Source organism: Aedes albopictus, chromosome 2 (genome assembly GCF_035046485.1).
Source record: "Aedes albopictus strain Foshan chromosome 2, AalbF5, whole genome shotgun sequence".
Classification (NCBI taxonomy): Eukaryota; Metazoa; Arthropoda; class Insecta; order Diptera; family Culicidae; genus Aedes; species Aedes albopictus.
Genome location: NC_085137.1, coordinates 208928029 through 208942866, shown reverse-complemented (window position 1 = coordinate 208942866; position 14838 = coordinate 208928029). Strand labels below are relative to the sequence as shown.

Below are 14838 nucleotides of genomic sequence, written 5' to 3'. Positions count from 1 at the left end.
GTTCTACTGGAGTTCATCATCGGGGAAGTATCTGCGCTTCTCAAGGAACGTATCAAGAGGATTGCCAGGACGAGTTCCAACTTTCTCGTTCCCAAGTGGCGGCCAGACAAGCAGTTCCGAGAGACTTGCCTACGTTTTCCGGAAATCCCGAGGAATGGCCAGTTTTTCTATCTATGTACAATCGTACGACTACGATGTGCGGGTATACCGAAGAGGAGAACTTGATTCGACTGCAGAAGAGTTTGAAAGGAAAGGCTTATGAAGCCGTAAAAAGCCGTCTTCTGTATCCTGGAAATGTTGCTGGCATTCTAGGAACTTTGAAGATGCTCTTCGGACAACCCGAAGTCATCATTCAGTCACTTATCGGGAAAGTGAGCGCTCTACCAGCAATTCGAGAAGAAAAGCTGGATTCTTTAGTCGATTTCGCTGTACAAGTACAAAACTTCTGCGCTACAGTTGACGCTTGTGGACTTCAGGAGTATATGTACAATGTTTCTCTGCTTCATCAGTTAGTCAGCAAACTGCCTCCCTCACTCAAACTCAATTGGGCGCAGCACCGCCTAACGATGCCTACAGTCAATCTGGCAACCTTCAATGCGTGGATGTATGCTCTAGCGGAGGCAGCAAGCGTTGTAACTTTTCCATCGTTAACGCAACCGGAGAAGTCTTCCCAAGCGGAATCTCGAGGACCCAAGAAAGGCAATGCGTACCTCAACGCTCATTCCGAGTCGTCATCTGAAGAAATCCATAGTACTCCATGGAATGAGCATATTGCAACAAAGCCAACGCAACCGAAGCAAAGTTGTCAAATCTGCAAAGGAAACTGCAAGTCTGCTGATAAATGTAAGCGCTTCTTAGAGCTCTCCAGAGATTCACGATGGGCTGCTGTCAGGGAGTTCGGATTGTGCAGGACTTGCTTACGGACACACAAAGGAAGCTGCAATGCCAAGCCGTGCGGAAAAGACGGGTGTCCATTCCGACATCACGAGTTGCTGCATAATGATTCGAAGCAAAGGACGCAAAGCACTGAAACCACGAACAACTGCGAAATCACTCCAGCTGCACCAACATGTCCTGGTCCGTCAGGTTGCAACAGCCATAGGACAACTGCCAGCTCAGTGATTTTCCGTTATCTTCCTGTCATCCTATACGGTAAAACGGACGCAGTTCGAACGTACGCTTTCCTGGACGAGGGTTCGGAACTCACATTACTCGATCAAGAGCTTGCTGAAAACCTATCGTTGGATGGTGCAGAGCGTCCGCTATGTCTTCGATGGACCGGAGGAACCGAACGATGCGAACCAAATTTACGAGTCTACAATCTTCAAATTGCTGGAGTCAGAGAAGGAAGTAAGCGATTTGTCATCAGTGATGTCAGGTCGGTGAAAGACCTCATGTTGCCCCCACAAACGCTGGACATGGATGAGTTATCCAAGCAGTATCCACACCTTCGGGACTTACCTATCGATTCATACCGAGATATTCGTCCACGCATTCTCATTGGAACGAAGCATGCTCACCTCGGACTCGTCATGAAAAACCGAGAAGGAGAATTCGGACAGCCGATCGCCGTAAAGTCCCGGCTCGGATGGACGATCTGTGGAGGAAATGGACTTGATCACGGAGCAAATCTTCATCATTACAGCTTCCATATCTGTCCATGTAACAGTTCATCCGACGACGAACTTCACCAGGCGATGAAGAACTATTTCAGTCTCGATAGTCTCGGAATAACAAAATCGGACAATATGCTCGTATCCGCCGAAGATCAACGTGCTTTGTCGATGCTTCAGACTCTTACTTGTCGCAAGGATGATCGATATGAATCCGGTCTACTCTGGCGGTACGACGACACCCGTCTACCAGATAGTCGACTCATGGCGTTGCGGCGATTCCGTTGTCTGCAAAATCGCATGGACAAAGACGAGGAACTAAACACGACTTTGCAAGCCAAGATCGCGGAATACCTGACAAAAGGATACATCAGGAAGCTCAGCGAAGAAGAACTGAATCAAAAGGTTCCTCGCCGGTGGTACCTACCGGTTTTTCCCGTAACAAATCCAAACAAACCTGGAAAAGTACGGATAGTGTGGGACGCTGCAGCCAGTGCTCACGGGACGTCACTCAATTCAGCACTATTGAAAGGCCCGGATCTACTATGTTCCCTTCTCACGATTCTTTTGCAATTTCGGGAACGCCGAATCGCTCTTACCGGTGACATTCGTGAGATGTTTCACCAGGTACTGATTCGAGCAGAAGACCATCTATCCCAGTGTTTCTACTGGATGAACGACCGTGAAGAAATTGAAGTGTATGCCATGCAAGTGATGACATTCGGAGCATGCTGCTCCCCTAGCACCGCACAGTTTGTAAAGAACATTAACGCTGACCGCTTCAAGGTAGAGTATCCAGCTGCGCACCAGGTCATCACGAAGTCCCACTACGTCGACGACATGCTTCTTAGTGTTGACACTGACGAGCAAGCCATCAAGTTAGCCGAAGACGTGAAATACGTCCACGGTCGAGGCGGGTTTGAGATAAGAAACTGGATCAGCAACTCAACGAAAGTTTTGGAAGCGCTGCAAGGAACTGATGTAAACGAAAAGTGTCTGGACTTGGCATCAGAACTAGCTACGGAAAAGGTTCTGGGCATGTGGTGGAACACTACAGATGACGTATTCACGTATAAGGTTGGATGGAACCGTTACGATCCGGCCTTGCTAGGAGGTCAAAGGCGCCCAACAAAGCGGGAGGTTCTTAGAGTGCTGATGACCATTTTCGATCCACTGGGATTGATTTCTCACTTCCTATCGTATTTGAAAATTCTACTCCAGCAAATCTGGCGATCTGGTGTACAATGGGATGAGGACATCGACAGCGACGCCTACGATAAATGGCTCACATGGCTGAAGGTTCTTCCACTGGTAGAACACGTACGGATACCCAGATGTTACAATTCCCAGCACCTTGTGAGTGAGATTGACGAAATTCAGCTCCACACGATGGTAGATGCTAGTGAGAACGGCACAGCCGCTGTTTGCTATATACGTTTCTTGAAAGGCGAAACCATATTTTGCTCTATCGTCGCTGCAAAATGCAGGGTTGCACCACTGAAGTTCACGTCGATACCACGATTGGAACTTGAAGCTGCTCTAATCGGCGCTCGCCTAGCTCACACCGTCGAAGAATCGCTCACGATCCAATTCCACAGGAAGCTGTTTTGGTCCGATTCCAGAGATGTCCTCTGCTGGATTAATTCGGACCACCGTCGCTACAGTCAATACGTCGGCCACCGGATTAGCGAGATACTCGAATTATCCGAAATACACGAGTGGCGATGGGTACCAGGGAAGCAGAATCCCGCTGACGACGCTACAAAGTGGAGTAGTCCACCTGAGTTATCATCTGAAAACAGATGGTTCAAAGGCGCCAATTTTCTCTGGCGCACCGAAGCAGACTGGCCGGCATCACCCAACCGGAAAGACTCCACCGAAAACGAACTGCGTTCTAACCTACTGGTACACCACGTTCTACCGGAATCGGTTATCTGCGTCAACGACTTTTCTAGCTGGGAAAGATTACTCAGAGTTACCGCATTCGTACATAGATTCACCTATAACTGTCGTCAAAAGCGCATGGAAAGACCTACAAACACAGGCCCCCTAGCAGCGAACGAACTTTGTAATGCCGAACGCTCACTAATACGCCTCGCTCAAAGTGAATCCTACCCCAACGAGATAATGGTTCTACAAAATCTACCAGATGAACCTGAGTCGCTAACAAATAACATTCCAAAGACTAGTTCACTATATCGGTTGACACCATGGTTGGACAGCAATGGAATCCTCCGAATGCGGACACGCATCGCCGCTTGCCATTATGCTACAGAAGACGCCAAAAAGCCGATTATTCTTTGCCGAAAACACCACACCACCAGCCTGATCGTAGCATATTACCATAAAAAATATCACCACCAAAACCATGAAACTGTTATCAACGAGATCCGCCAAAAGTTTCACATTCCCCAATTACGCGCCTGTTATCAGCAAGTACGAAGAAATTGTCAAAGATGCAAGAACCATCATGTAGCACCTAGCCCTCCGTACATGGCCGACCTTCCACCCGCTCGCCTAGCAGCCTTCACAAGCAGGGTCGTGCAATTTCGAAAGGAAAACATGACGTACAGTCGAGTCTCTTACTAAACGAATTCCTATTAAACGGACTCCTATTAAACGAACTCCTACTAGACAGGGGTGAGCGTTATAGGAGACTAAGAGCTTATGGGATTTCGGCATTTTGGGGGTGTGGCCTATTATCTCGGGTTTGTTAAGAGTTAACGCAATACTTTCTTCGGCAAAGTTTTAGGGCTTGATAAGATCTACCATTTAGAGCTTTGGTTCTTATGATTAGTTGGCAATTTGGCCGCTAGAGGGACCATCAACAATTTGATGCTAAAATTGTACTACGGATATGGTTCCCGTTGTCAAGCAAACGTTACGATATGCGACAGCTCAAGACCCTGATAATTTGGAAGGATAGTGTCTTCAGGAGAGTTGTTGGGTACGCCAATAACTTACTGACGATGAGTTGCGAAGTTCGAAATTCCTCCACTGGGCGGCGCTAGTGAGCAAGTAAAATTTCAAAACCTCATATCTCAGAATCCCGATAACTTAGGAAGATGGTGTCTTCGGCAAAGTTGATCAGTATGACATGAACTTACATAAAAATAATCACTTGTTTCGCAACTCTGCCACTAGGCGGCGCTAGTGAACATGCAAATTTTAGAAATTTCATAGCTCAGAATCCTGATAACTTAGAAAGTTGGTGTCTTCGCCAAAGTTGATCAGTATGACATAAACTTACATAAAAAAACACTTGTTTTGCAATTCTGCCACTAGGCGGCGTTTACCGGGTTTTTTCGTCTTTTTTCGATTTTTTGGCGGTTTTTCGGCTTGGCAAAACTAGTGTCGCTCCCCCCGATAACTTAGAAAGTTGGTGTCTTCGGAAAAGTTGATCAGAATGACAAGAACTTACATAAAAATATACACTTGGTTCGAAATTCTGCCACAAGGAGGCGCTAGTGAACTTTCAAATTTTAGAAATCTCATAGCTCAGAATCCTGATAATTTAGGAAGTTGGTGTTTTCGGCAAAGTTGGTCAGTATGACATAAACTTACATAAAAATAAACACTTGTTTTGCAATTCTGCCACTAGGCGGAGTTTACCGGGTTTTTTCGCCTTTTTTCGATTTTTTGGCGGTTTTTCGGCTCAGCAAAACTAGTGTCGCTCCCCCCGATAACTTAGAAAGATGGTGTCTTTGGCAAAGTTGATCAGAATGACATAAACTTACATAAAAATAAACAATTGTTTCGCAATTCTGCCACTAGGCGGCGCTAGTGAACATGCAAAGCCGAAAAACCGCCAAAAAAGTCGAAAAAAGACGAAAAAACCCGGTAAACGCCGCCTAGTGGCAGAAATGTGAAACAAATGTTTATTTTTATGTAAGTTTATGCCATACTGATCAACTTTGCCGAAAACACCAACTTCCTAAGTTATCAGAATTCTGAGCTATGAGATTTCTAAAATTTGCAAGTTTACTAGCGCCTCCTAGTGGCAGAATTTTGAAACAAGTGTTTATTTTTATGTAAGTTTATGTCATACTGATCAACTTTGCCGAAAACACCAACTTCCTAAGTTATCAGGATTCTGAGCTATGAGATTTCTAAAATTTACATGTTCACTAGCGCCACCTAGCGGCAGAATTGCGAAACAAGTGTTTATTTTTATGTAAGTTCAAGTCATACTGATCAACTTTGCCGAAGACACCATCTTCCTAAGTTATCGGGATTCTGAGATATGAGGTTTTGAAATTTTACTTGCTCACTAGCGCCGCCCAGTGGAGGAATTTCGAACTTCGCAACTCATCGTCAGTAAGTTATTGGCGTACCCAACAACTTTCCCGAAGACACTATCCTTCCAAATTATCAGGGTCTTGAGCTGTAACGATTGCTTGACAACCTGATATGGTTCCCGTAGTGCAATTTAGCATCAAATTGTTGATGGTCCCTCTAGCGGCCAAATTGCCAACTAATCATATGAACCAAAGTCTTAAATGGTAGATCTTATCAAGCCCTAAAACTTTGCCGAAGAAAGTATTGCGTTAACTCTTTACACACCCGAGATAATAGGCCACACCCCCAAAATGCCGAAATCCCATAAGCTCTTAGTCTCCTATTAAGCGGATTCCTATTGCGCCCCCCGACCAGTGATCTTATAAGAGTCTCGACTGTACGACGACTGTAGCAAATCGTTTCCCATGCGAACGGACTGCTGTGATGCTTCATCTCTCACCCAGCAACACACTCGTTCGTTGCTGCTACAGAAACAAGTGTGTATGAAACATGGGATGATACACTTGGATTTTCGTTTCATTTATGAGTCATTGAAATACTTCAACATGCTAAAAACACTATTTAAACCACATTTTTAAATAGTGGTGCACGCCAATAGAATGATAATTATGTTTTATGAAAGAGGATAACAAATTCGACCACTTAAATCCAATAAACCGGCGCCCCTAACCATTGAGAGACTAGCGCGCACCAGTGAGACACTAATGCTCTGACGGATGAAGCACAAGCAATGCGACCGGGTGGGAGACTACCGAGTGCTACGATGAGTGGAAAAGTTTTTTTTAACGACCGAGTCATTAGAAAAATGTATGAAACACTTGAAGTGACTCATTCAAATGTTGCATGAAAGTGTATCATTGAAACGAAATTGTACGCCCCTGTCACAAGACCATTCACGCACGCAGGGATCGACTATTTTGGGCCGATTGAAGTCGCTGTCGGCAGAAGAGTGGAAAAGCGATGGGGAATGATAGTGACTTGCCTCACTGTCCGGGCCATTCACCTCGAAGTCGTGCTCTCCCTCAGCACGAGTTCCTGTATCATGGCTCTTCGGAATTTCATGGCACGACGTGGTACCCCTCAAAAGGTCTACAGCGACCGTGGCACCAATTTCGTAGGTACAAATCGAGAATTGCTACAGACCAACGAAACTATCAACGAACACAAGTATATGGAAGAATTTGCTAAATCTGGCATCGAATGGGTTTTCAATCCACCCCTCTCTCCGCACATGGGCGGTAGTTGTGAGCGGTTGATCCGTACTATAAAGAACAATCTGATGGTTGTATGTTCATCTAGAAGACCCTCCGATGAAGTGTTCCGCAATTTGCTGATTGAAGTTGAGAACACTGTCAATTCGCGACCTTTATCCCATGTGCCAATTGATGAGGATTCGGCACCTGCACTGACACCGAATCACTTTTTACTGGGATCTTCAAACGGAACGAAGCCCTTCAGCCATCTTGACGACAGCGGTGCGACTCTCCGTCAAAACTGGATCACGTCACAGTGCCTCGCAAACCAATTTTGGAAACGTTGGATATCCGATTACCTGCCCGAGATCACAAGAAGGACCAAGTGGTTTCAGAGATCCAAACCGATTGCCATAGGCGACGTGGTAGTCATTGCCGACCCAAAGATGCCACGTAACTGCTGGCCGAAGGGCAAGATCATCGGGACAAAGGTCAGCACGGATGGTCAAGTCCGGTCTGCAACGGTAAGGACATCGAACGGAGTCTATGATCGTCCAGCGACGAAATTAGCGGTTTTAGACGTACAATGCGTCGGTAAGTAAGCCACCCGAAGATAGCCTACCTGGGGGGAGTGTTAGCTGATATCGCATCAGTGCGCCGTACGTCTAGACCTTAATCCACGATGAGTGAAACGCTAGAAGAAAGGCTCTCGCTACCACGCGGTGAGTACCATAACAGATGAAAACATTAGTTGATAAGAAGATAAGAACGAGGAAAAGCCAACTGAATTCGATTAAAGGCAGTACCTTTGTTGCTTGATATCAATAATTTAATAGTAAAATTCTACTGCAAACTACGTTAAGTTTAGTTGTTTAAATTTCAAACAGTGCAAGTGCATGAGATTGATTTGAGGTAAGCGTAAACTTCTAAAACTTATCCACTTAAACTAAATTACCGTTCTTATAAATAGGCAATCATTTACGTGCTAAACAAACGGGAGCTATTCTTTCTTCCATATCAAGAAGACACATTATAAATTAAATAGAATATATTCTAATTGTTGATATTGTGATAGACTGTATCCTATGCCAAAACGGTCTTAGAACGGCGAATATCGGCGCGCTACCATAACTGAACTTAAGAACCGGTGAGAAAATATGAAATGTAGTTTCTTTATATGTTCATTTATCTACCTCCTAAACTAAATCATAGCTACGACTACCAGGCCAAACATCCGCTCATTGCTTGCCTACGAATTGCACGAAAGGAACTAAACGTGAGTAGAAGTGATAGTATTAAGCCATAATCAATGAACTGCTTTGGGCAAACACACTACGGTCCAATGAATTTGAACAGGGGTTTCCAAAACCATCCACACGTTGCATGAAAAACAACAATGTAAATTGTAGGATATATTACTTATTGATGCAACATGTATTCAATGTTATTTTTAGGAAAATTATATTCTCCCTGTTATCATCGGATCACGAGTATTCATTCATTCCGTGTCGGAGAATCACAATTTCGGAAGTTTCGTTGAATAAAAATTCAACAGCCCCCTTAGGCTTCACCGATTTTGCTCAAATTTTGAACGTAGCTTCTGGGAGCCCAAAACAACTGATTTAGGAGGTAAGACTTGGTATTTTTCGCATTTTTTTGTTTTTTATATAAGTGTGGGTCACCCTAATTCACAGCCTAAAAAAACATAAATTCAGAGTTCAATGAAAAAAAACGACTTGTCAGCATAACCGTAATGTATAGATGGTATGCTATCTAACAAATATTATCTACTGGAGAGAAACCCTTCATTAAAAAAAAACAATGGAAACGCTTTCCGTCGGTTCAATTGTTAGCATCAAGTTTTTTCTCCTACTCGTCTGAAAATGTGTAACTACTAACTTTTATTTAATTCCATTATTCTGTATTTTACTTTAAACAGTAAAGCCAATATCTTAAACAAAGAGCACGCTGTAAATCATTAACCCAGGCCCAGACAGGCTTGCTGAATGTACACTACGCCATCGTGGAGCGCCTAGCGTAGCATTTTATGAGAGTTAAAATAAAATGGTTAAACTAAATATATTCAGCTCAAAGTGTAGGTATCACTCATTTATCTTTGCTGATGAAGTAATAATTAAAATGTTTTATACCGTTTAAGATGAAATCATTTTTTTAAATATGGAAAACATTTTAGACAACAAATATAATTGAAAAATCACGACAGCCAATTACAAAGCAAACAGTAGTAAGTGCAAATAAAACAATTTTCGAAAATCGATACCACAATGGAAGAAAAACGAAACCCAAACAGTAAAAAAAAGTACAGCGTATCATACGCACAACAGTTAGGAAAGTGTGAAGAATAAAATATGTCATACCCTGAGTTCGACTGTGTAGATTCTAATGCAACAGTTTGTGCTGATTGACCACTAAGGGGAGAATCTTGGAGAGGTCGTAATAATACTGTGCTGGTCTAGTTGGAGCAAGAAGTAGGAAATTGTTGATTGAAAATTTGATTTTTTGGTGGCCGGATGCCGTTTGAATGGTTCGATGGTTTTGTTTTGGGCACAACCATTGAAAGAGAAAGTAAAAAAAAACAAGTAATTAAAACATGAACAGCTACATGTTGGAAAAATTCAATTTACATATATTATTTGGTATTGGTCTGGCTGAGGAAACGGAGTGGATATAATAAATATAAAATATAATATAAATTCGCTAGAATTTGGTAGCAAATAAAAGCATTATGAGCAAAAGAAACCAAATTACCAACAAGCCCGTGTATAGCTGAAACGACAAAGTTACCTTTAGATTTTAGAAAACAAACTTAGAATATCTGAAGGTATCATTATATCGAGGTATTATATCATGATTAAGAAATTAAATTTTAAAATCGGTACACAAAAGTAGAAAAAAAAACCAACGTTATTTTTGCAGGTATCAATACTCAACAGGCTGCCAATTTTCATTAGTTTTGCTTCACAATTGCCAATGAGAAAGATTTCTTATTGAAAAAAATACATTTCTTCATATGTTTTTTTGAAATTTCGCTAAAATTTAAGGAGATCGTCCCCAAATCTCGCCAATATCTTGCATTTCATCAATCTGACGCTAAACCTGCATTGAGATGATCGAATGATACTATATTCAGCTTTTAATTTATGGAAAAAGATTTAAAAGTAGTTGAACAAAACGCAAGATATTTGAATTTTATTAAATTCCATATTTTAAAAAGTTGTAAAACTCGATATTGAGCTAAAACTCAAAAACTGTTCTACTTAAAAATTTTTGAAGCACGGTTTCGACATCAGCGCTAAAGTATGCTTCAAAAATTTTGATCGTTGACAGAAGTTCACGACTTTCATTTTATTTTGTAAACTAGTGTTATGGTACGCAATATCGCGTCAGATATACCCAAACAAACTCAATGTAGGTAGCCTCAGGCAACCAGGACGACCAGAAATGCACGCATTACATCGTACAAAGCACTATTTTATGTTTCTGTCCCATATATGTACGGAGGAGGGGTAATTATCATCACATATGATGTAATTTTTGAACCTATTGCGATGTATCTGGTGAAGTCGTATTAAAATACAAATCATCTTTAAAAGGTACATATGTCTACGTCGTAGTAAACAATATTGTGGCGTTCCCTAGTCTTCAAACCCCAATCACTCTAAGGACTACCGCCCCATTAGCGTTCTGCCTGCGATATCGAAGGTTATGGAGAAAATCTTTGCGTTCAACTGCGTAAATCATTAGTTAAGCGACACTAAACTGAACCAAGCATTTTTGCTCTCTCGTAATGCTTGTGCCCTTTTAACATCGTTTCTCGGTAAGATATTTTAATTTGAAAGTTACACCATTTTTTTTATTTTTCATTTTGTTTTCTTCAATTTTTAATGTCAATATTCCACCAACTTCTGTCCAAAAGTTACACATCTGCATCAGAAAATATTTTCAATTCACATGGTTCTAAACCTCAAAAACTGTGACTATTGAAGTTTATTTTTGAAATAACTCCAAAACAGTAAACTGTGGAATTTTGACGTCTAAGAAAGAGTTGTTTGTTTTATTAGAATGATGAACAACTTTGCCAAAGACGCGAAGACTTTAAAACATAAAATTAAAAATTTAGCTGGTGCCGCCGCCTATGCGGATAAGTTCCGAACTACTAATTTCTTGGCAATTGAAGTCCCTGATTATTACAAAAAAAAAAACTTTGTCGAAGACTTCATGTGCCGGAAATGCTTCGTTTCGGAGTAAATAATTTTGTCCCGCTAGACTACGATCCTAGCCCTTAGTGCAATGACCGTGAATCCTTAACGAAGAAGAGGCTTCATGGTCAATGCTCACTTGACGGCAAACTAGTAAACAACATAGGGTAGAAGCATCAGTTTTGGCCAGTCGGGTGTTTTGGCCATAGTGCGTTATTCAGTCTTTTGCGGTTGAAATCAGCATACATTTATTTTTTACTACATACTGATGATTAAAGCTGTGAAAACTATAGAATTTTATTAAAAAATTTAAGAGAAAAAAATCCTTTAGAAAAAGCTCTCATGTGTCTATTTTGGCCAGAGTGCGGTGAGCCAAACCAGCACCATTCGACACTAAGGAAGTTTTAACACAAACACGAATCAAATAAACCGTTTCTTTTGCACTCCAGGATTTTTCCAAAAAGGTGAAAAAGAGAGAGTGGGGTAAAACGGGCCCGATACACTGATTTTCAGCATCATGCGGCGAATGACGCCCTCCTTATCTGAAACTGTAGAGATTTTTGCAGTTCGTGTCAAAATTTCATTCGAATCCATCCACTCCGAGAGATATTGAATTTATTTGCATTTTATACCTATTTTTTCCCATTGTGCAGCGCTTCCCGAGCAGAAGAAAATAACAAGAGAATAATATATCAAGGTATTTATCTTAAATACTACCATACCTTGATATGCCCTTCATTAGGTGGTAATAAGAGGCAAAATAACAAAAACGAATACCAAAATTTTGTATAAATGACACCTAGAAAATAACAAGTCTTGTTATTTCACTAATGAATGCACACAGAAAAAAATATTCATGTAAAATTCCGCGAAAAATCATGCACATAAAGAGAATGCTAGAGTTAGTGCATATTTACATGAGATATCATGTAAAATTACGTTACGTTCGTGTAAATTTCCGCTAATAGTCGCGTAACCAGTTGGTGCCCATGATGGTTTACGCGATAGTTGGTGGAAATTTACACAACGATAATGTAATTTTACATTATATCTAATGTAAAAGTGCATTAACTCTGGCATTCCCTTTATGTGCATGATTTCTTGCTGAATTTTAATTACATATTTTTTTCTGTGCAACCCTAAAATTTCAAGTGCTGTATTTGTTATCGTAAAGTTATTGAATAGCAAACTAATAACATTTCTTGTTATTAAATGTTTCATTTGATCGATGACTTCATGATGCAATAGCAAATCCTGTTATTCGGTTATTTTCACTGCTAAACCAACAAATACCACATCAATACCAAACTCTGCTCAAATACCTCCATATGTTATTATGATGTTCTCATAACATTTTGTAGAATAACGGAGCAATAACAATTTAAGGTATTATAGCACATGTTGCTCTTCGCAAAATATGCCCTTCTGCTTATTTTATTTGATGGTTTTTACAAGAGTAATTAAAATAACAATTTTTACTAATGATCACATATTCTTCATCCAGTGTGTTCTGTTGAACAAAGGTTGTCCAGCGGATTGAATTTCTGCGATCAAAATCATACATAATTACAAAAGTTATTCTTCGCAATTTTCATTCTTCCCACTCAATTTTCTTTAGTGTACTTATTCCCTCGCAGCAGTTAACGGATGGGATTCGGTAACTGTGAAAAAAACCCTTCCGGAATTTTTTCGCTCTGGAATTTGACACCTTGTGCTTGATCGATCACCATTGCTTTCCGTATTCATCATGTGTGTTTGTGTAATCGATATTTGTCAAATGTCAAAAACGCCCCCGCGCCATGGATCGTTTCTCAATGTTGAAATTTTCGTTAAATTACTCTCAGTCACAATCAATCAAATTTTATTCCAAGAACATGACTTTCATATGTAGATAAGGTCTTCAGGTGTTCGTTGGTAATTCGGACAAGAAAAAAAATATTGTCTTATAAATTATTAGACATTTACTGAAAATTATAGTGTGCGGTAAATTAACATTTTCAGTAAAAAAAAATGTTTGAATCAAGCCGTTTTTAAGTAATCGTTTTGTTTGTTTGATCCAAATTCATCAAGAACAAGGAATCGGGATAAAAATATTTATTTGAGAAATGATTGGGAACTAGCCGGCATCTTATGGAAATTTTGAAACAAATTCAAGATACCCTGTATAACAATCAACTTGCATTCAGAGATGAATTAATTATAAATGTTGCATCAAAAATTACCAAAGAACTAAAGCCTTTTTTATGCATTTTCTTATGTACCGTACTCTACCTTGGTTATATCTTTACCTTAGCTTGAAATAACAGCCTACCATAAAAAAGAAGGAGGAGTCTTTTATAGAAAACCCCGTTTGTCTGCCAATAAACTACATAACACTGCACCTCGAAAGAACAGCCTGTGATGATAAGAATGAACAATCTCTGATATTCAATTAGGTAGTTCAACCGCCAAAGAACTCTTCAACAACCAGACTAGAAAGAACAGCCTATTTCAAAAAGAAGGGAAATTCTCAGGTGAAGTTAGCAGCTAGGCCACCAAATAATTTTGTAATGGCATATCCCTTTCGTGACGAACCAGCACAATTGTGCTGTTGAGCAATAACTGTTTTGCGTATTTTTTCATCTGTTTTATCTTTATTTTAAGGGATGTAAATTGTTTTAATAATTGAGCCATTACTTATTATTGCATGTGTGCAAACAAACTTTTGTTTACGTCACGTGTGAGATTTACCACAACAAGTTAAGCAAAAAGTGAGCAAAAACTGTAAAACATGAAAAAGTTTCATCTGTCGCAAATTTTTCATTTCCGATTTATCTAGGTGGACACAGCTATAAATCGAAAGATAAAGAGTAGTTCATCCAATTGACAAAAAAAAATGTTGATATGTTAAAAAGTCTGAGAGTTCTGGAGAACTAAAGTTGAGCAATTTCTTTTTTGCTTTTCGTCCCGAAAAGGATATGTAGCCAAACACCAGTGCAACTACCAGCTTATTACTACCAAATCTATTTCAAACTTATTTTTGCTATTTAACATTAGAACTCAACTATTTCATTTATCTCCAAGACAATAACAGTGTACTAAACCGCCGAGCCAATCATACCCCCTGTTACTCAAATTTGATCCCAATATATGAAAATTAAAGATGAGAAACGATTCTGGGGAATGTCCTATTCTAGGGAACGGCTTTCTGGGGAATGGGTCATTCTGGGAATGGGATTCTGGGGAAAGGCATTCTGGGGAAGGGCATTCTGGGAAATGACCTACAACCTCCAGTATTAGCTCAATTTCTGCATTTTCCCTACAAAATATACAGGGGACAGGCAAAATTTTCGCTTTTCTAAAAATGGTCAACTAGCTGTAACCTTTCGAAAAGTATCATAAATTTTCAATTTTTTACTGTAAGTTGGTCAACTAGTTGTCTATCAATGGACAAAATTTGGGAAAGATCAGGAAATTCTACATGAAACAAGAATGATTCTGGTAAAAGGCATATTTATCCGATAGCCAAATTTG

General features: G+C 40.3%; 1 protein-coding gene across 15 annotated transcripts in view; it reads right to left on the bottom strand.

The window, feature by feature from the left end:
* LOC109621958 (anoctamin-8) overlaps window positions 1-14838 on the bottom strand; it is a 121073-nt gene that overhangs the window by 12420 nt on the left and 93815 nt on the right. For all 15 annotated transcript variants that reach the window (XM_029869104.2, XM_062851066.1, XM_062851067.1 and 12 more), the window contains one exon: window positions 9484-9578. In XM_029869104.2, the coding sequence (XP_029724964.1) occupies window positions 9484-9578 (95 nt within the window). The remainder of the gene's footprint in view (window positions 1-9483; window positions 9579-14838) is intronic.